The sequence below is a fragment of the Microtus oregoni genome, unplaced genomic scaffold (genome assembly GCF_018167655.1).
Source record: "Microtus oregoni isolate MIOR12 unplaced genomic scaffold, Mior012 000025F_ref0000491, whole genome shotgun sequence".
Classification (NCBI taxonomy): Eukaryota; Metazoa; Chordata; class Mammalia; order Rodentia; family Cricetidae; genus Microtus; species Microtus oregoni.
The window spans coordinates 16,743,756-16,764,582 of record NW_024543084.1 but is presented as its reverse complement, the minus strand read 5'-3'; the positions used below and the strand labels follow the sequence as shown (position 1 = coordinate 16,764,582).

General features: G+C 53.3%; 1 protein-coding gene across 1 annotated transcript; it reads left to right on the top strand.

The window, feature by feature from the left end:
* The first annotated feature begins 6 nt into the window (after positions 1-6).
* Positions 7-19,601, top strand: Ttc16 (tetratricopeptide repeat domain 16). Its single transcript, XM_041674936.1, is given in 16 exon segments — positions 7-120; positions 1,526-1,692; positions 1,997-2,087; positions 2,380-2,523; positions 4,438-4,538; positions 4,618-4,747; positions 6,252-6,466; positions 7,147-7,391; positions 7,498-7,639; positions 8,647-8,812; positions 9,131-9,273; positions 9,428-9,581; positions 13,129-13,201; positions 14,123-14,913; positions 15,516-15,805; positions 19,352-19,601. Coding segments are annotated over 16 exon segments (3,120 nt in total). The 5' UTR covers positions 7-102.
* Positions 19,602-20,827: the final 1,226 nt, after the last annotated feature.

Here is a 20,827-nt window from a genome sequence, read left to right as displayed (position 1 = left end):
AATGGGCGGAGCCTCTGGGCATCCTGGAGCAGGTGCCTAGCAACAGCGGAGACAGGGAAACCAGGGAGTTAGCTCAGCCCGAGGTCAGTCTGGAAACCGGTCATGACTGACCACAGCCAGGTGAGGGCTGGGGTGAAGCCGGTCAAGCCCTTCAGGAAAATGTGGGAGGGGAGAAGGGTGACTGGCCGCCTACTCCCAAAGGAGAGATTTTTAATTGTTGTTTTGAATTTTCAAGACAGGATTTCCTTTTGTAGCCCTGGCTGCCCTGGAACTCACTCTATAGACCAGACTGGCTTTCTAACTCAGAGATCCGCCTGCCTCTGCCTCCTGAATGCTGGAATAAAGGGCGTGTGCCACCACCGCCCTGCTTGTTTTGTTTTTGATGGGGTTTCGTTATGTAGACTCAGAGAAATCTGCCTGCCTCTGACTCGGGTTGTTAATGTTGGAGCTCAGATGGTCAAGTATCCTGGGAGTCGGGAGCCAAGGAATACCACGTCACCGAAAGCATAGCAGTTCATAGCTGTGCTCCAGGTTTCCCCAGTGCAAGTGTAACAGCTGTTCCGAATGAAGTTTCCGCAGTGAAAGGGTTACAGTTCTGCTGCAGCCAAGTATTCTAGTGTGCCGGTCCAGTCCTGTGTCCTGTAACACCCCGCCCCCCCAACCCCATGTAACAACTCTGCTCTGTCAGGGGAAGTTTCCCCAGCGAAAATGTTACAATTCTGCTCCAACTCTGACCAAAGCTGTTACAGCTGGGCTCCCCGCTGGTAAAAATGTGACGTCACCCCTCACTACAAACCTCACTCAAGAATGGGGAGAGAAAATCCAGGAAAGTAGCTCCCTTTAGGATGAGGGGCAGCCGCAAAACTGAACAGGGTACAGTTTACATGAGGCTTCTTGGGGGGTGAGCAGAACTTTCCAGGGTGACTTGGGATTGGTGCACCTTTGTAGCCTGGTTCTGGGGCAAGCTCAGGGATTGGTGGGGGTAAAGTTCAGGTCAGGATGTTTTTCCTTGGCCCAGGTCTACTGAGAGTCTGGTCAGGGGTGGGGTGTGTTCTCTTGGCCCTTTTCATCCTACAATGGTATTAAAGGTGTGTGCCACCACCAACCAGCCCTGATTCTGGTGATGATGGGAAGTGAGAGGTCAGGGGACGTGTTTGCTCAGTGTGGCCTGCAGGGTGTGAGAGTCCCAGGGGATTTACAAGGAACCTTAAAGCCCAGATGTGGACCAGGGTCTGAACTGGGGTGCTGAGAATAATGGACAACTATATACAGCACAAGGAGAGAGCAGAGGGTGCGGGTGCAGGGGCTACAAGGACCCTCATCCCCCTAAGCTTGACCACAGGAGAGGTTGAGAGAGGCAGGGCTAGAGAAATGCTGGAACACAGCTGAATCCCAGACTGGGTGTTCCTTCTCCCAGGGGCCATTCCCACACCTCCTCCACCAGGCAAAGTCCCTGGGGAAAGAGTGGAGGTGATGTAGGGTGCCTCCTGAGGCCTTCCGAGCTTCCTGCCCAATTCGTTCCTAGGTGCCTGACAATGCCCACTCGAAGAAAGTTCCAAAGCTACGTGTTCATGCTCCTGAAGACAGAGAGAAGACCCTGCAACGTATCTTTGGGACAAGCCACGTGTTCTACAGAATGGATAGGAAACCAAGGACAGGAGGATCAACAGTACCTGTCAAAGTCAAAGAGTAGTGAGTGACTTCCAGGTCCCCAGCCCCAGGTTCCTGCTTCACACAACCATTAACATGGAGTACAGCCCTGGCCTGGACCGCTGTCCCTTCTGGGACTCAGTGAACACTAATGGATAAAAGGGTAAAAAGAGCCGGAAGGGCTCCAAGAAGGCCACCCTGCCCTCCCCGGAACACTGCTTGCTTCTCCAGCCTCTTTACCTCAACCCTCCCTCCTACCTGCCTTGCGTAGCCCTGAGAATATCTTGGGCTGGTCCAAGATCAAGGCCAGCCCCACTGCCTGAACCCTCCTGTCCTGTCCTCACAGCTATCACCATGGCCATCAGTGCCTAGAACAAGAGGACTGGGAGAATGCCGTGCTCTACTTCTCCCGCGCTCTCCACCTGAACCCCAATATGGTAAGAGGAGGGTGAGTCACCGCGGCCTCTGGAAGCCTCTCCCTCACGACATACCTGCTAGACCCTTCCTCCCTGGACCCCTTAAATTCCCCCCCCCCCGCCCCTGAGATAGGGTTTCTCTGTGTAGCTTTGGACCCTATCCTGGAACTAGCTCTGTAGACCAGCTGAATCTCACAGAGATCTGCTAGCATCTGCCTCCCACGTGCGTGCGCCACCACCGCCCAGCAAATTGTTTTAAGACAAGGGGCAGACGATGGAGAGGACACAGCAACCTGGGTCTCTCTGCTTTCAGGCAGACTTCTATGTTTTCCGTGCCGAGGCATTCATCCAGCTCTGCGATTTCTCCTCCGCCCTGCAGAACCTGCGCAGGGCCTACACCTACCAGCCAGAGAACAGCAAATACCTGGAGCGGCTGGCCTTTGTACTCTACCTACAGGTGCCTAGGCGGCTCCCGCCCACAGAGGAGTGCACACCACACACCAGCCATAGGCCTGCCCTCCAGCCAGTAGGGTGGCCACCAGCCACATGGAAATGTTGAGTTATCAAAAGTGGCAAGTATGACAACTCAATTTTAGATTCAATTTATGTGCATCGGTAGGGGTGTTGCTCAGTGCCAGGACACCTGCCTTGCATACAGGGGCCCTGGGCACCATCCTAGTACCAAGTAAAAGGTTAACTGCTCAACATTTGCTTTCATATTTATTTATACATTAATAATTATTTATCCAACTATTGAATCAGTTGTCTCTTTGTCCCATGTGGGCTCTGGGCATCAAACTCAGGTTATCTTCCCGGTGAGTCATCTCACTACCCTCAGCCCTCAAGATCTGTTTTTTGTTTTTGCTTTTTTTTTTTTTTTGACAGGTTTTTCTCTGTGTAGTGTTGACTGTCCTGGAACTTGCTCTGTAGGCCAAGCTGGCTTTGAGCTCACAGAGATTCACCTCCCTCTGCCTCCTGAGTGCTAAGATTAAAGGTGTGCACCTCCACCACCCAGAATTGTCTGGTTTTTTTTTTTTTTGAAGGGCAGATATTGGGTAGAAGTTGAGTTGGAGTATAACAGTGGTAGACCTTTTGCCTGGTACAGCAAGGGCCTGAGTTAGCGCCCTAATACCACAAGACACCAGATCATTCAGTTCTTACAAAGAAGCTTTGGGGCCAGTGAGAGGGCTCAGCGGGTGAGGGTGCTTGCCTCTAAGCCTGACAACTCAAATTTGATATCTGAGACCTACATGGTAAGAGAACTGACTCCTGCAAGTTATCTAGGCCTTCCACAAGTGTGCTGCAACAGGGGCCTGCCCTCTTCTACAAAATAAATAGAAGCACCAGGCGGTGGTGGCACGCCTTTAATCCCAGCACTCTGGAGGCAGAGGCAGGTGGATCTCTGTGAGCTAGTTCCAAGACAGGCTCCGAAGAAAGCTACAGAGAAACCCTGTCTCAAAAAAAAAAAAAAAAAAAAAAGTAAATAGCCGGGCGGTGGTGGCACACGCCTTTAATCCCAGTACTCGGGAGGCAAAGGCAGGTGGATCTCTGTGAGTTTGAGGCCAGCCTGGTCTAGTTCCAGCTAGTTCCAGGACAGGAACCAAAAGCTACGGAGAAACCCTGTCTCAAAAATCCAAAAGTAAAATAAAATAAAATAGATAGATAGATAGATAGATAGATAAAATAGAAAAGAGACACAGGCCAGACAAGGTGGCTCAGGTTTGCCATCCCAGCACTTCAGACACAGGCAGGAAGCTTGTTCTGAGTTCAAGGTCAGTGTACACTCCCCTGCGAAACTCTAGCTAACCAAACAAACACACCTGAGAAGAAGAAGGGGAGACTCCCCCGGGCACTCAGATAACTGTCCTGCCATCTCACTTCCTGTGTGACCTAGGGAGGGGAGTCACCTTGCCTCTCTGAGCGAGCCCCGCTGCTGTCATCCACCGTCCTGCTGTCACCCACACTGTCCCACTGTCTCTGCTGCTGTCACCCACACTGTCCCGCTGTGACTCTGCCGCTGTCATCCACCGTCCTGCTGTGTCTCTGCTGTCACCCACTGTCCTGCTGTGACTCTGCCGCTGTCATCCACCATCCTGCTGTCACCCACACTGTCCCACTGTCTCTGCTGCTGTCACCCACACTGTCCCACTGTCTCTGCTGCTGTCACCCACACTGTCCCGCTGTGACTCTGCCGCTGTCACCCACCGTCCCGCTGTGTCTCTGCTGTCACCCACTGTCCCGCTCTGTCTCTGCTCAGCTCTGCATCTCTTTCCATCCTTGTCTCTTGGAGTCTGTTCAGGTCTCTCCCTGTCCTCTGCCAGCGGTGGAGTCCCCAGAGCTGGAGCAGAACTGACAGTGCCCATCTCCTCAGGGCCAGTGCTTGTACGAGCTGTGTGACTTCCAGGAAGCCCTGTATGTCTTCTTGCAAGCCTCTGACCTCCAGCCCCAGAACCCTTCCTTCAGTTACCGCTGGTGAGTGTGGCGCGCTGGCCCCCCTCCCCACAGCCTCTTACTGTCCCAGGCTGAGTGCACCCCTGCCCTCCGCCCCCAGCATAGCCTGCCTGCTGGCCCTCAATCGACATCAGGACTGCCTCTCACTCATCACCAGGGAAGTGAAGCAGGGCAGGGCCAGTGCCGATGTCTACATCCTCCGGGCCCGGATCTACAACTTCTTCCAGAAGGTAGTGCACAGTGGGCAGGGCAGGCGTGTGGCCCCCAGTATGCCCAAAGATTATAGAGGAGGCAAGGCCAGCTGGAAGTCTTATCCCTGAGGACCCTGCCTGCTAAGGTAGCTGTCCTTCATCACTCAGGCCTGGCTCTGTGCCAGACTGTACTAGTCTCCATGGTAACCACAAAAGGGGTGGGGAATGAGTATGTCACACTATCCTTGTGTCTTCAGAGCTCTGGACTGAGACAGGGGTCCTGGGGATCCAAGCTGTGCTCCTCAAGCCTGTGTAGGAAGCGTCTACTGACTGAGCCCTCGAATGTGTGGCATCCAGGACACTGTAGACATTAGAGATGCAGAGTCCTTCCTGCCTTCCTTCCGTGTTGTTCTTTCTTTTATCTGGGGGAGGGGTAAGGAGGAGGGTCTTTCGGCTTTTTTCTGAGACAATGCTGTCTTGGAGCTCACTCTGTAGATCAGGCTGGTCTCTAATTCAGAGATTCTTCTGCCTCTGCTGGGATTAAAGACGTGGGTCACTAGGCCTGGTATCCTGCTTTCTTTTCTTATTTGCACAGTGGAAAGTTGTAAAGCAGGGGCACAGAGTGTACAGCTTGGGGACAAGGGATGCTGGGTAACAGGTTAAGAACATAGGCAGAGAGGAGGGGCCTGCAGTCTTCTGGGAGAGAGTGTTCCCTGGGGCAGGGAACCTCTAAGGGATGGCTCCCGCTGCGGAAACTGTCAGCTGGAGGAGGCAGAGTGCCAGAGGAGGGGAGAAGGGCTGAGGAGAGGGTCCTGCAGTGCTGATGCAGTGGGAGGGAAGAGCTCCGGAGCAGGGCAGCATTCCAGGTGAGCTGGGTGTTGGCAACAAGGTGGGGAGGGTCAGAGAGGAAGGAGGGGCCAGGCAAGGAGGGAGTGTGGCTGAGTAAGGCTACCCAGACAGGCTCTGGTCAGGGGCTGGGCTTCAGTGTGCCGGTGGTGACTCAAAGGCACGAGTATATCCATCATCACGCTTTATTGCTGACTCACACCCCCACTCGTGTCCTGTGTGTGGCTATGTCAAACCCAAGACTGCTGGGAACCCTTGGAGGAAGGTGAATGATTGAGCAAGGCCATACAGCCAGCTCTCCAGCCCGAGCCCAATCAGCCACTCCCTCCCACCATTGCCCAGTCCTCCCAGTGTCCCCTCCAGCCAGTTACCCAAAGGAGAATGGGGTGCTTGCTAAGAATGTGGAGCGACTGGCCAACCTGCACAGCAGCAGAAGGCAGGAGTCTGCCTAGGAATGTGCTCTGCCTGTACCCAGACAGGGGTCAAGGAGGTTCCACCTGGAAAGGAGATGTTAATGTTGAGGCTGGGGTGGATTTTCCCCCAGTGCTTCCTGCCTCGTTCACGAGGTGAAAAATGTAGAACAACATTGCAGGGGACACAGGAGGGATGGAGTGAAGTTAACTTGTCACCTAGAGGCCTGCCCTTCTTTACCCCCTACTGGGACAGTATCACCCCAGCATGCCACCTCCACCTGCAGCCCAAGCTCTGCTATCAGGACCTTCGAAGCGCCCTGCTCTTCGATCCCAAGCACCCACAGGCCAAAGGCCTACTCCAGATGATGGTGAACCAGGCCAAGCAGGCCTTTCAAGACGCTAGCATCCTGGCCGTGCAGGGCAAGCTGCACCGTGCACTGAAGCGTATCTGCTGTGCCATTGAGAACAACCCCCTGGACCCCAACCTCTTCCTCTTCCGGTACCAGGGTGGAGAGGGGCTGCTCCTCCTGCAAATCTGTCGTGTGGTCTCCAAAGAGTCTCTGGCCCTCCCCAGGCTTCAGTTTCTCTCTAGTGCCAAGAACCTTCACCTGCCTTCAGCTGGGGTCCTGGCACCATCGAGGTGGTCTCCCAGTACCCCAGCCAGGCCTGCTGAGTAGTTCATGCTCAGAGGGTATGATATTAGGGGTTGTATCTGGTCCCTCAAGAATTTGGTGCCATTCAATCTCCCTAATTCTGTGTTTTCTCATCTAAACACTTGGCTAAAGTGTGTGTGTACAAAGTCCTGAACAAGGCACGTGAGATGGCTCAGTGTGTAGAGTAGGTTGCAGAACAAGCCTGTCGACCTGAGCTCAAGTCCCAGGACCTGTATAAATATGGGTGGAGAGAACTGACTCCACAAAGTTGTCCTAAACATAGAGGCTTGCACATAGCTATTCCCAAAATGGGAAACTGTGCTTAAGAAGTAAAAGATGCTGGTGACTGCTGATTATCCTGGCAGCAACTTGGCCAGCACCAAATCAGGCCTGGGGCTTGAGGCATAATTCATGGCTATGGTCAAAGGTCATGGATTGAAGGCCCAGGGTGGGCAGTGGCTTTCTAGTCAAGTGGGATGCGTTGGTCCTTGTGTCCGCCTGCTACCTGCCACGTCCACCACCATAGGGGGACCATGTATAGACGGCTCCAGCAATTTGACCCAGCTGTGGAAGACTTCCTGAAGGCGCTGGACATGGTGACTGACAGCCAGGACAGCCTGGTGCAGAAGGCACAGCGCCAGCTGCTGCTGACCTACAACGACTTTGCTGTGCACTGCTACACCCAGGGCTCCTATCAGGAGGGCGTGCTGCTGCTGAACAAGGCGATCAGGGACGAGCAGAACGAGAAGAGTCTGTACATCAACCGTGGGGGTGAGCTGGGTGGTCAGGCCCCTGAGAACGTCCGAGGTGGCCAGATTGGGTCCTGGTTTAGCTACAGGAGTTGGGGATGCACTCAGTCCTTGCCCTCGGGTCCTAGACTGCTTCTTCCAGCTGGGCAACCTGGCCTTCGCGGAGGCAGACTACAAGCAGGCACTGGCACTGAGCCCGCAGGACAAGGGAGCCAACCTACGCATGGGTGTGCTGCAGGAGAAGATGGGATTCTGTGAGCAGACTCGCAGGTGTCTGGGGGTGGGAGGGGTGTGGCCAGGGAGGGTGGCAGGCAGGGTTCACCAGAAGCCACCTGCTAGTTGTCTTCTGGACAGAGGTTTTATTCCCATCGTCACCACAAATAGTTTCATTTGATGATATTAGAAATTAAGCTTTTTAATGAAAAAATTAAATATTCAATAATGTATGATTAAGAATGACTTTTTTTGTTTGGTTTTGAGACAGTTTCTTTGTGTAGCCCTGGCTGTCCTCGAATTAGCTCTGTAGATCAGGCTAGCCTTGAACTCACCGAGCTCTTCCTACCTCTGCCTCCAGAATACTGGGATTAAAGGCGTGTGCCACCACCACCAGCCTTAGAATGTATTTCAAAGGCCTGCCTACCTGCCCATGAGCCTCCTCTAGATTCCTCCAGGACTTAGGTTGATTTCCAGCACCCACGTGGCAACTCACAGCCATCTTTTACCCCAGTCCCAAGTGATCAGGCGTGTAAATGGTTCCCAAACATACATGCAGGCAAAACACCCATACACATTTTGAAAACTGTTAGCACTGGATGTAGTGACCCGCACCTTTATTTAATACTAGTGCTTGGGAGGCAGAGACGGGTGCATCTGAGTTTAGGCCAGCCTGGTCTACATATCAAATTCCAGTAAAGCCAAGACTACACAGTGCGACCCTGTTTTACCCTGTCTTGAGAAATAAAACAAAGCCAGGCAGTGGTGGTGCCTGCCTTTAATCCCAGTTCAAAGCCAGCCTGGTCTACAAGCTAGTTCCAGGACAGGCTCCAAAGCTACAGAGAGAGAGAGAGAGAGAGAGAGAGAGAGAGAGAGAGAGAGAGAACTATATTAGGTCCACCAAAGTTATAGTATGCAAGTGTCAGGTTCTTCAAGAGAGTGGCTGACAGGAGTGGGAGGGAGGAGTATGGTGGGCGGGATCAGAGGCCCCTACTTTTCCTTCACCTCAGTGCCCATCTCTTATGGGTGGCCCAGCTCATGGCAGCCTTGGGCATGTCCCTCAGGCAGTTCCAGACAGCGGAGGACCACTTCTCAACAGCCATCAAGCACAACCCTGAGAAGGCCCAGTACTACCTGCACCGGGCCAAGAGCCGACAGCTCCTGCAGAACATTTTGGGAGCCCGCCAGGATGTTGCCACTGTGCTGCTCCTGAACCCCAACTATCCAAAGGTGGGCTCCTACTGGGCCAGGAAGATTCACACCCTGGCCACTGTTAAATCAGTGACAGTGAGCTGCTACTCCTTCTCGCCCTCCTGCCCGCTGGCATCCCCTCCCTCCATCCACCCACAGGTACAGAGGGAGACTCAATACAGGCCCAGCTGCTCCGAGGTTAGGCCCTGCTCCCCATTAGAGAACGGTCTGTTTCTCTGGATCACCTGCTCCTTCGGGGGCAAAAGGCCCCAGTCTAGAAAGTTTGCAGAAGCCTTCCCTGTTGGTCCCTTGAGGGCAAGGTAGCACCAACCCCTGCTCACTGTGCCACCCCAGCAGATGGCACCACTGATGACCAACCTCTTTCCTGGCATGACTGTGGAGGACGTGCTTAAGAGCCAAGTGGCCCAACTGGCCAAGCTCCAGCTAAGTCAGATGCTAGAAAGTGGTCCGAAGGCCATCCACCCACAAAGCATTGTGATGTAAGCTTGTGGGACCTCTGGCTAGCCATGGGAGCAGGTGGGGACGCACAACTCCTCTGGTCTAGTTGCCTCATAAGGCCTGCACTGTCTGGTCCCTGAGGACAGCAGGCTGAATTCCAGAGACTGATCCAGGGCTGGGACCATGACTTGACAGGCAGAGGTTAATGGAACGTCAGAAAGCCCGAGCCTTGATGGAGTCCTGGAATCGGGAATATACTTTCACGGGGAACCTGGAAGAGGAACTGGCTACTCCTCCAACCTTGCAAGGGAAGACTGAACTCAAGAGAAGAGGAGCAGAGGATAAAAAGGTGAGTGGAACTTATGCTAGGGCCCACACCCTGGAGTCTAGTGTGGCTGACCGCACCTAAGATGGGGAGCCACAGCAAGGGTGCCCTGTGGTTGTGATGGTTTTCGGACTTGCTTCCCCTCTACCCCTCCAGCCCACAAGGTTTCTCTGTGCAGCCCTGGCTGTCCTGGAACTTGCTCTGTAGACCAAGTTGGCCTCAAACTCACAGATCTGCCTGTCTCTGCCTCCTGAGTGGTGGAATTAAATGCGTGCGCCACCACACCTCTGGCTCAGATTTGCTTCTGGAACTTCACTGATGGGTCTGAGGATGTGGCTCTGGCCCGAGGGCCTCCCCCAAAGAGATGGTGGGTGCAGCAGGAGCCAGGTGGAGAGGGGAGTGGTGCTAGGTTCACTGTAGAAATTCTTGGGTACTCACTCAAGAAGGCTGGACTACCGTGCAAAAGGCAATTCAAGTGATAAGGGGCTGAGGTGTGTGTGCCCTGTAAGCACAGGCAACTTCATGTGCCTGCGTCACACTACAGAGCCGGTATTCGATGCGAATACACTGGGGTTTATTGATTACAAGCTAGTTAACTCAGACTGTAAGGTTAGGTCCTGTCTAAAATGGAGATCTTTTTCAAAATGGAGTTTGTTCTGCCCCTTCAGTATATATAAGAACCTCCCCCCTCTCTGATAGTAAGACGATGCTACGATCATGCTCTGCTTGGGACACTGGCCACTTGTGCCTTGCTTTCCTTACAGTTTTTCATAGTCTTTTCATTGAGCCGGGCGGTGGTGGTACATGCCGTTAATCCCAGCACTCAGGAGGCAGAGGCAGGCGGACCTCTGTGAGTTCGAGACCAGCCTGGTCTACAAGAGCTAGCTCCAGGACAGGCTCCAAAGCTGCAGAGAAACCCTGTCTCAAAAAAAAACAAAACAAAAAGTCTTTTCATTGAATATAGCATAGACAAGTATACAAAGTGTGTGTGTGTGTGTGTGTGTGTGTCTTGTGTTATATCTATGCTGTCTGTGCAGAACACATGCCCACGTGGAGGCCAGAGGACGTTAGGTGTCCTTCCTTCTCTACCATGTTTCACCTTACTGAGAATAAGATAGCCTCAGAAACCCTCCTGTCTCCACTCCCTCCAGTGCAGGTGCTCCAGGCACACACAGCCATCGTCCCCAGACTGCACACAGGTGTGGGGTCTCCGCTCAGGGCTCACACGCGCATAGCAAGCACTCATCTCCTGCCTTTGTTGTTATTGCTTTGCAAGACAGGCTCTCACTACACAGCCCGAGCTAGCATGAACTCACTAAAATAGACAAAGCTGCCTTCAAACTCACAGAGAATGGCCTGCCTCTGCCTCCCCAGAGCTAAGACTAAAGGTGAGTGCCGCCACACCTGGCCCCTAGTCTGTTTTAGAGTCAGTGTCTTGCTGTGTAGCCCAGCTGGTCTAGAACTCGTTATGTAGCTTAGGCTAGCCTCAAACCTTCAGCAATCCTCCTGCCTTAGCTTCCAAAGTGCTGGGACTACAGGCATGAACCATCACACCCAGTTTCAAGAGTACAAGTCTTAGCCGGGTGGTGGTGGCACACGCCTTTAATCCCAGTACTCAGGAGACAGACACAGGTGGATCTCTGTGAGTTCGAGACCAGCCTGGTCTACAAGAGCTAGTTCCAGGACAGGCTCCAAAGCCACAGAGAAACCCTGTCTCGAAAAAAAAAAAAAAAAAAAAAAAGAGGGGGCTGGAGAGATGGCTCAGTGGTTAAGAGCATTGCCTGCTCTTCCAAAGGTCCTGAGTTCAATTCCCAGCAACCACATGGTGGCTCACAACCATCTGTAATAAGGTCTGGTGCCCTCTTCTGGCCTGCAGGAATACATGTAGATAAAATACTGTATACATAATAAATAAATAAATAAATATTTAAAAAAAAAAGAATACAAGTCTTAAATGAAAGGTTAGTCTACCATGGCCTCATCACAAGGTGAACAAACACATTTTCAGCTCCCAGAAGGCCCTTTGTGCATGCATCTTCCTAGGCCCTTGCCCCTCCCCACTTCTGCACAAGGCTGCTCCAATTCCTAAATCCTTTTTTTTTAAATGAATATGGCCTGCTGTCCTATCTCTGGTTCCTTTTATACAGTTCCCCTAAGGAATGGCTCACCTGGTCTATCAACCAGTTTTGCTGCCCACAAATATCAAGTACGGCTGTATTGTAGTCAAAGACATTGTGCAGCCGTCGTGAATGCGGCACCAGTGCCCTTCCTACTTCCCCAATAGGGAGAAGAGATGTGATCCATGTACCCACTCATCATTGTGGGCATCGTCTGTGGGAAATGCTCACAGGGGCACAGTGGAGAGCCCCAGGGGCAAGGGATGGCCAACAGGTGACCCCTGTGGGTGGAGGAGGCCACAGGTCCTGCTAGACACAAAACTTGCTTTCTCCGTAGCAACACGTGGCCGCAGCAGGCTGCTTATGTGCTCAGAGCTCTGTTCTCTCAACTATGAAATAGTCGTGGGGCTGGAGGGATGGCTCAGTGGCTAAGAACACTGGCTGTTCTTCCAAAGGAGCCAGGTTCAATTCTCAACACCCACATAGCAACTCACAACTGTCTGTAACTCCTGTTCCAGGGGATCTGATACCTTCATACAGACATACATGCAGGCAAAACACCAATGCACATAAAATAAGAATAAATAAATCATTAAATAATGTTAAGAAAAGAGAAATAGTTGTAGTAGAAGCATCCCCCCTGGGTGGATGGAAGAATGGAATATAAGAAATAAAGGCTCCTCAGCTCCAACACGCACTCCACAGGGCTCAGTTTGCAGAAGCCAGGCCCCATGTGAACCGATGTTCTACTCCCCTGCCTGCAGTCTTAGCCCCTGGGTGCTCCCATCCATCCCAGAGTCTGTGAGGAACTCTAAGCCAGGGAGACAGAGTGCTGGAATGGAAAAAAAGAGCTGGAGACATGGCTCAGTGGTTAAAAGGCAATACTGCTTTTGTAGAGGACTTGAGTGTGAGTTCCAGCACCCAGTGGACAGCTCACAGCAGCCTGGAACTCCAGCTCCAGGTTATCTGACGCCCTCTCCTGGCCTCTGTGGGCACCTGCACTCTTGTGTACCCACAATCACTTGTGCATACTCCCCCCCCCCCCCCCCCCGCCACCCGCCCCAGACAGGGTTTCTCTGTGCAGTTTTGGAGCCTGTCCTGGAACTAGCTCTTGAAGACCAGGCTGGTCTCAAACTCACAGAGATCCACCTGCCTCTGCCTCCCAAGTGCTGGGATTAAAGGTGTGTGCCACCACCACAGGGCATGCATACACATTTTCAAAAGCAGAAAATAAGCCGGGTAGTGGTGGCACATGCTGTTAATCCCAGCAATATGGAGGCAGAGGTAGGTAGCTCTCTGAAGTTCAAGGCCAAGGCTACAACAGAGAAACCCTATTTGGGGATGGGGGTGGGTGGGTGGGATGGCTGGACTGTCATGTGACCTTCCAGACACATAGCTGTGGGTGCAGCAAGGGTCTCCCAATCTGTAGCTCCCCAGCTTGACTCTTGCTATAGGTGAAGCCCCGCATGGTGATATCCCTGTCAGACAGCTACGTGGACCAGACCTCCTCGGGCTCAGTCTTCAGCAGTAAGTCCTTGAAGCTCCTGCTCAGCCTAATAGACCAAAGCAGCAGAGAGGTCAGAGGTCAAGTGCTGAAGCTTGGGTTCTGCCCTGGACAGCTCTGACCCTGAACGGTGACTCTTCAGTTAGAAGCAGCAGTGTAAGGACTCAGTGGGATGGGCACAGGGCAGGGACCGGTTACCCTCAGGCCAACTTCCCCCTTCTCCCTCCAATACCTGCCCCTTTTCCTCTCTGCTCCTTAGTGTGTCCCTGAACTAAGCCACACACCTCATGTATACCCAAAAGGTTTTGACTCCCAATTTTCCTATCACCAGCTAAGAGGGGATGAAAGGGCAAACCAAGAAAGCCGCTCCCCACGAGCCCTGGTGTGAGGTGGTAGCTGCGGAAAGGGTGTCCCCACTGCTCCTTGGTGCAGGGTGGTAGAATTAGTCCCCTTTATTCCATTTGGTTATCCTCTCCAAACTGCTCTGTGATGCTCCAAGTGCCCGGACACAGGCTTGTGCCTAACAACTGGTAACGGGTAAGTGGCCCAGTCCTTGTCCAAGTCAGCGAGGGGAACAGCCAGCCAAGCGCATGGGACTGGAGCTCAGAGGGCAGGGGTGTGATTAGACCTTTCAAGAGCTCAAGGCAGACCTCAAGGAGCTGAAGGACGGGCAGGAGGTAGCTATGTATAAGCAGGGGTAGGGATGGGCAGGGTACTGCTGGGTCAGAGTTCAGAGTCTGGTGGGAGAACAGGGCTGGGGAGAGCCTGGAGAACGGCTGGGTGGGTCAGCAGTGTTCAGGCAGCTGCTCGCCCTGTGTACAGCCCAGGCACAGGGAGGAGGTGGGAGGCTCCAGCTATGGCCTGGAGGTGGCCTGGAAGTCCCTTTTCCCGGAGCTGTCTGGAAAGACAGGCAGGCCTAACAGCTGCTCTCCACTCTTTGCCAGTCCTGAGCCTGAGCACCTCGGGAATGGACATATCAGACAGTCAGGAGTATAGGAGCTCTTCCAACACAGCTGTGATGTCTGGAGACTCAAGGCCTCAGTCCTCAGACCCCAGGAAGAACAGGGAGAAACTAGGCCTGAGCAGGGCCCCCAAGGTCACCCAGGCCTCTGAGAACCCAGACCAGAACTTGCATGAGACCACACCTGCCTATGGCCAAAGACGCCACTCCAGCAAGGCAGAAGCCACGCAAAGCCCAGGAAGACAACGCCCCAGCCAGAAATCCAAAGTGACAAAAGCCACCATGGGTCCAAAGCCTAGAAAGAACAGGCCTGCCCTGACCCCAAAGCAGAGGCTCAGAAGAGCCAAGGCTGTTCGTGCCCAGAGCTGGAAACCCAGGTCCCAGGTCCACAGCGAGAAGTCAACAAAGACTTCCAGCGAGACCGTTTCCCATGGCAGAAGCAGTAGTAGTTCCAGTGAGACCCAGGACCAGAGTCCAGGGCCCAGCAGTTCTGAGGACACCTCAAGCTCCAGTGAGAGCACAACATCAAGCTCCAGCAAGACCAACCCCCTCGCGGAGCCGAGCCTGCAGCTCCACAAAGCCCAGGATCCCCAGGACGGTAACCTGAGCTCCAGCAAGACCAACCCCCTCCGGGAGTCGAGCCTGCAGCTCCGCAAAGCCCAGGATCCCCAGGATGGGAACCTGAGCTCCAACAAGACTGACCCCGTCCTGGAGCCGAGCCTGCAGCTCCGCAAAGCCCAGGATCCCCAGGACCAGAACCTGAGCTCCAGCAAGGCGGAGCTTTCACCCACCCCTAGCCAATCTGCTGCCCCCTGAACGGGCCAATAAGAAGGCCTTGCTGAAGGGAGGGCAGATTTTCTCAACACCCTAGCTTTCAGAAAAGCTGCCTCCTCCAAGGGCAACAAGAAACCCTCGTCAATGTTCTGATCCCATGGCTATGTTTATTAACCCTGTTCTCTTGTATAAAATTAAAAACTGAAGTCCAGGCCCAGGTGGCAGCTCGAGCCCTCCATTTGGTCCAACTGTGAGGTTCCAGTCCGGCCTTGCTGGATTTCCAGGTCCAGCCACAGGCTGAGATCTCGCGTGGAACCCGGCTGGCAAGGTGTGCAGGTAAAAGCCGAGGATGGGAGCAGCCATGAGCCGTCATCCCTGAGGTACGGTTCACATTGAGAAGGCTCAGGCTACAGGGCAGTGGCAAGGCTATGAGGTTCTGGGGTGCCCAGGAGTTTCCTGGTGAAGATGCCTTCTAGGCCTTTCTTCCTCAGCCTGGCCAACACCTTTCTTCATCTTAATTCTGTGCTCAAGGTCCCGCTTGCCAGCCGGCTTAAAAGAGAACCCCTTCAGGAGACCCAGGTCTTTCTTGTTTGTCCATCTAGACAGAGGAGGCGGTGATGCCACCTGGGTTCTCAGAGGAAAAAGGTGACTCGGGAGGCCACTGTCTTGCAGCCGTTGGAGGAGAAGAGCTGTTCACCCTCCGGGAAGTAGGTGATGCTGTCCAGCACAGCCTGCACCACTTCCTCCTGGGGCTCCAGGCCCAGCTGAGCCAGTTCATTGAGGATACAGTGGCGCACGTGATGCCGCTGGAGTGGGAGGAAGGGTACCACAGCATCGATCAGGTGTTCCTCCATGTTGCCAGACTGCCAGAAGCCATCTGCAGGAAGGGCAGGTAGGCATGGAAGCCTGGTGAGCTTTTCAAGTCAGGAATTCATGCCCCGTAGGGGGTGGGGGTGCAAGCTGAGTGAGTGGGGCTGTTTCTCCGCTGCTTGGGTAACGGCGGGGTGTGCAGAGGCCTGGGGGAACAACTCTGATGCAATGGACACCACTTGGGACACTCAGGTCTAGCCCACGAGGATGTCCCAGAGCCAACTTACAGTGAGGGTTGTCCAACACAGCTCGGGAGACTGCTGGCTCCAGCTCCTGCAGGCTGATTTCTTCCCTGTCCCTGTGGCTGCGCCATGCCTCCAGGGCTACCTGGTTGATCTGCTCGCCACCAGTGTTGCTAAAATCACAAGCACCAGGCTGAGACTCATTGAGGGGCTAGAGGTGACACCTAACATGACTCAGTACGCAGAGTGGTCCGGGTCCTCCTCCTCCCAGTTCCCATGACAACCAAGTCTCTGTAGCATGCATGTGCCATGTACTTTGCAATTCACAGACCAAATGGGAGGTGAGGTTGACAGTGTCTGGCTACTGAAGCCATCCTCCTGACTGGGTCCAGAATGCTGGGTTACAAGTGTGCGCCATCCCACTCAGGCCACAGCGTCCTTTGATCTATGTATTTCCCCTTTAAGTAGCTTTCCCCAAGGGGCCAGTGGGGCATTAGCACTGATCGAGCTTCTGAAGCAGGGGGCAGTGCTCAAAGAAGCTCAGCAGTTTGGTCTAAGGAGTCATGGCTTGGGAACAGGGCCACTGGTCCTTTTCTCCCAGGCCTGTGTCCTCTCAGCTACCCAAGAGGGATGGCCAGGCAGGGGTTCCGCACAGCAGCAGGGACCTAAAAGTCTGAGGGAAGTCAGCCACCTCTGATGACAGTCGCCAGGGACAGTGTAAGGGGCTGGGAGCACAGGCCCAAGTTGGACAGCTGACCCTCTGACCAGTGTCCCCCCGTGCCTGCTCCCATGCTGAACCCACCTGATAAAGATGAAAATGGCTTTGCGATAGTTGGTCCCGTACACAACCCAGGAGGGGCCCAGGAAGGGCTGCAGGACCTCCGTCAGGCCAGGGGGCAGCTTGTCCACCTCATCGAAGAGGAAGAGAGACCTGCCACAGGCAGTGAGGTTCCCCTGGACCCAGCTCTTGAGTTCCTTCTGTGGGGGTAGAAACAGGAGTTCCAAAGAAGTGCAAGACTTGCCCCCAATCCCAAACTTCTTCCCAAGCCAAGAAAAACAGAGAGATGATCTGTTTCCAGAGAACACCAACCCCTTGAGACAGATGGTAAAAGCGTAGCCCAGGGAGGCTCCGAGACTTGTCCAAGGTCACACAGCCAATTAACAGGCGAGCAGTGTCCCAATTGTCAGTTCATGACAGCTACCGATTTGTATGACAAGGAAGCTGAACCTGCCCCACAGTGTTGACAGCTAAGATGGATCAGGAGCAGCAGTAATCAGAGCTGGCACCAAATGGGGCTAAGAGCTAAGGGGGCCCAAGAATGCAGACACAGATACTCTGTACTATCTGCCCTGTGGGTCCCTAGTCTCTCTTGATGCCTCCTCTCCAGTATCAGAGAGAACAAGCCCCTCCTTGACACCACGGTGAGCCCTGTGTGGGCTGGAACCTTCTCCAGGTTAGGGCTGGGAAAGGGGCCCGGACACACCCACCGTACCTTGTACTGCTCGGTGTGGCTGGGATGTGGGAAGTGGATGATGGGGGAGAAGTGGTGCACATGAGGGCTGCGGAGGCCACCCCGGAAGAGGTACTGTGCCAGCAGGGAGCTGACGTAGGACTTGCCAGTGCCTGTCCAGCCGTGCAGGGAAAGGACCAGTGGTTTGCTGGGGGCCGGGTTCTGGATAAAGGCCTTCAGCGACTTCCCCACCAGGGCCTTGGCCAGATGCTGGCCAGCCAGGTGCTGGGCCAGGTCACACTCCAGACCTAGGGCCACAGATAGAATGTGTATCAAGGCAGATGGCAGGGCTGGTGACTCATGTCTGTAATCTCAACACTTGGGAGGCAGAAACAGCAACAGTCCAGCTAATCAAAGGCTAGCCCGGGCTTACGGTGAGTTCCAACACGCCTTTAATCCTAGCACTTGGGAGGCAAAGGCAGGGAATCTCTGTATAGGCCAGTTTGGACTATACAATGAATTCCAAGCCAAGGAGACTTACATGGTGAGACACTGCCTCAAAAAAAAGAGTAAATAAAGATAGGAAGAAAGAGGAAGGAAGGAAGGAAGGAAGGAAGGAAAAAGAAAAGGAGGGGAAGGAAAGGGAAGGGAAAAGAAAAATCAGCCGGGCATGGTGGCACAAACCCTTAATCCCAGCCCTCTGGAGGCAGAGCCAAGTGGATCTCTGTGAGTTTGAGGCCAGCCTGGTCTACAGAGTTCCAAGAGAGTCAGCACTATGTAGAAAACCCTGTCTCAAAAACAAAAAAATTGCCGGGCGATGGTGGCGCACGCCTTTAATCCCAGCACTCGGGAGGCAGAGGCAGGCGGATCTCTGTGAGTTCAAGACCAGCCTGGTCTACAAGAGCTAGTTCCAAGACAGGCTCCAAAGCCACAGAGAAACCCTGTCTCGAAAAACCAAAAAAAAAAAAAAATTGCCCCTCGACCGAAGAATGGATAAGGAAAATGTGATACATTTACACAATGGAGTACTACACAGCAAAAAAATTAACAAAATGGATGGAACTAAAAAACACTATTTTAAGTGAAGTAACCCAGACCCAGAAAGACAATTGTCATATGTACTCACTCATAAGTGGTTTTTAAACATAAAGCAAAGAAAACCAGCCTACAAATCACAATGCCAGAGAACCTAGACAACAATGAGGACTCTAAGAGAGACATACATAGATCTAATCTACATGGGAAGTAGAAAAAGACAAGATCTCCTGAGTAAATTGTGAGCATGGAGACCATGGGAGAGGGTTGAAGGAGAGAGGAGAGGAAGGGAGGGGAGCAGAGAAAAATGTAGAGCTCAATAAAAAAAAAATCATTAAAAAAAAAAACAGCAAAAAAACCCAAACAAACAAAAAAGCAAAAACAACGGGGACTGGAGAGATGGCTCAGTGGTTAAGAGCACTGACTGCTCTTCTAGAGGACCGGGGTTCAATTCCCATATGGCATCTTACAACTGTAACTCCAGGATCCAGCACCCTCACACAGATATACATACAGGCTAAAAACACCAATAAAATGATTTAAAACAAACAAACAAAAAAAAACCCATCAAGGCAAAGAGGAAAGGCATGTCTGAGGCTTCTGGAGATATTTGCTCAGGGAGACCGAGAAGCCACTCAGCAAGAGCCTTGCAGCAGCGCCCCCTCGCGGGGGTTCCCTGGATTGCACCAGCCCCGAGTGAGCGCCAGCCTCAGGTACAGCCCAGATCCGGGCCGCCGGCCGGTTTCTCCCCCGGCGACAAGTCCCCTCAAGGGAGGCCTTCCATAAGCCACCACGCGCCCCTCTTCACAGGGCACCCACAAACCCTTGCCTCGGGACTGTGCCGGAGGCTCTCTGATCCCCCCCCCCGCCGGCCCCGGCTGTAGCCGCTTCGACCCCAAGCGAGCTACCGGCTGCCCACCCCTCCGCCTTGGCTCCCACCCCTCTCACCCGGCAAGTCTGGCCTGAAGTCGCATTCGCAGAACGAGCTGAAGCTGCAGTACAGAGAAGCCACGTCCCAGGCGGTGGTGGTGGCTAAGACCAGTCCGAGCAGCCCGAGGATCGAGCCCCGGGGCAGGTAGCCTCGCCTAGCAACAGCCATCCGGTTGAGTCCCGATTTCGGCCTGAGGCCGCCCATCGCCTGGACCTGTAAACTACAGCTCCCGGTGCGCACCGCTCCGCATCAGCCACGCCCACTGCCTACAACTCCCGGCTCCCCTTTCTCGCGTCTCTAAAATCCGGAGTGGTCTAGTAGCAGTACCAAAAATTGGCCGCCAGGGGAAGCCAGCGAACCGCCTAATCCGAGGCTGTAGCCCGCGTTTCGTGGTCAAGGGTAACTAGGGGCCATCACTCTACCTCAGAAAGAATAAAGGATTGCTAAGAGGGTGACGCAACGATGATAACAAAAACTTGTGCGGAACTTTACACTTTGCTGGGCGCCTTTTCCAAGCTCTTTAACAAAGCGTGCTAACTTAGGTTTTCTGAGAGCGTTTCTCTGCCTGTCAGGTGCCATACACATATCATGTAACAACACCTGCCATATCCAGGGAAGTGATATTCAGTGAGATGCAGTCACATTAAGTGTTTTTGCTCAGAAGATAGTCAGCAGGGCTCGCGAGACGGCACAGTGGCTAAAGATGCTTGTCACCAAGCCTGAGGTCAATCCCCAGAGCCTGCCTGCTGGGAAGAGAGAAGCATTTCCTGCAAACTATCCTCTGATATCCACACGTGCATGCAAACACAGACTAAATGGATAAATAAGTAAATTAAAAGGCAGCAATTTCCTAAGTCTGGGTAATTCAAAAAAATGTAACTTTCCCTTTTCTTCCTTCCATCTGTCACATTTTTCCAGACAAGGTTTTTCTGTGTAGCCCTGGCAGTCCTGGAGCTCGCTCTGTAGATCAGCCTGGCCTCGAACTCACGGAGATCTGCCTGCCCCACCTTCCGAGTGCTGGGATTAAAGGTGAACAGGTTCCTGAGGTCTGAGGCTTGACCTAAGATCACCGTCAGCCTATACTTCCCCATCTGCTGGCCTATTCTGTTATGCCTCAGGAAAAGTCCCTTCGCCCACTACGTGTCAGTCTCTACAGGAAACGGGGATCCTTTTTCTGAAGATTTTTTTTTTTTGGAGGTGAGGGGTCTTATGCAGCCTAGCCTGACCTCTGCCTCCAAAATGACAGGATTAAAGGTGTAATCACCACACCCAGTTGAAAGTTTTTTTTTTAATGTGTATGGGTGTTTTGCCTGCATATCACGCGTGTGTGGTACCCACAAAGGCCAGAAGGCACCAGATCTCCTGGGACTGTAGTTAGCATTCATGAGCCACCATGTGGCTACTGGGAATTGAACCCGTGTCCTCTAAACCATCTCTCCAGAACC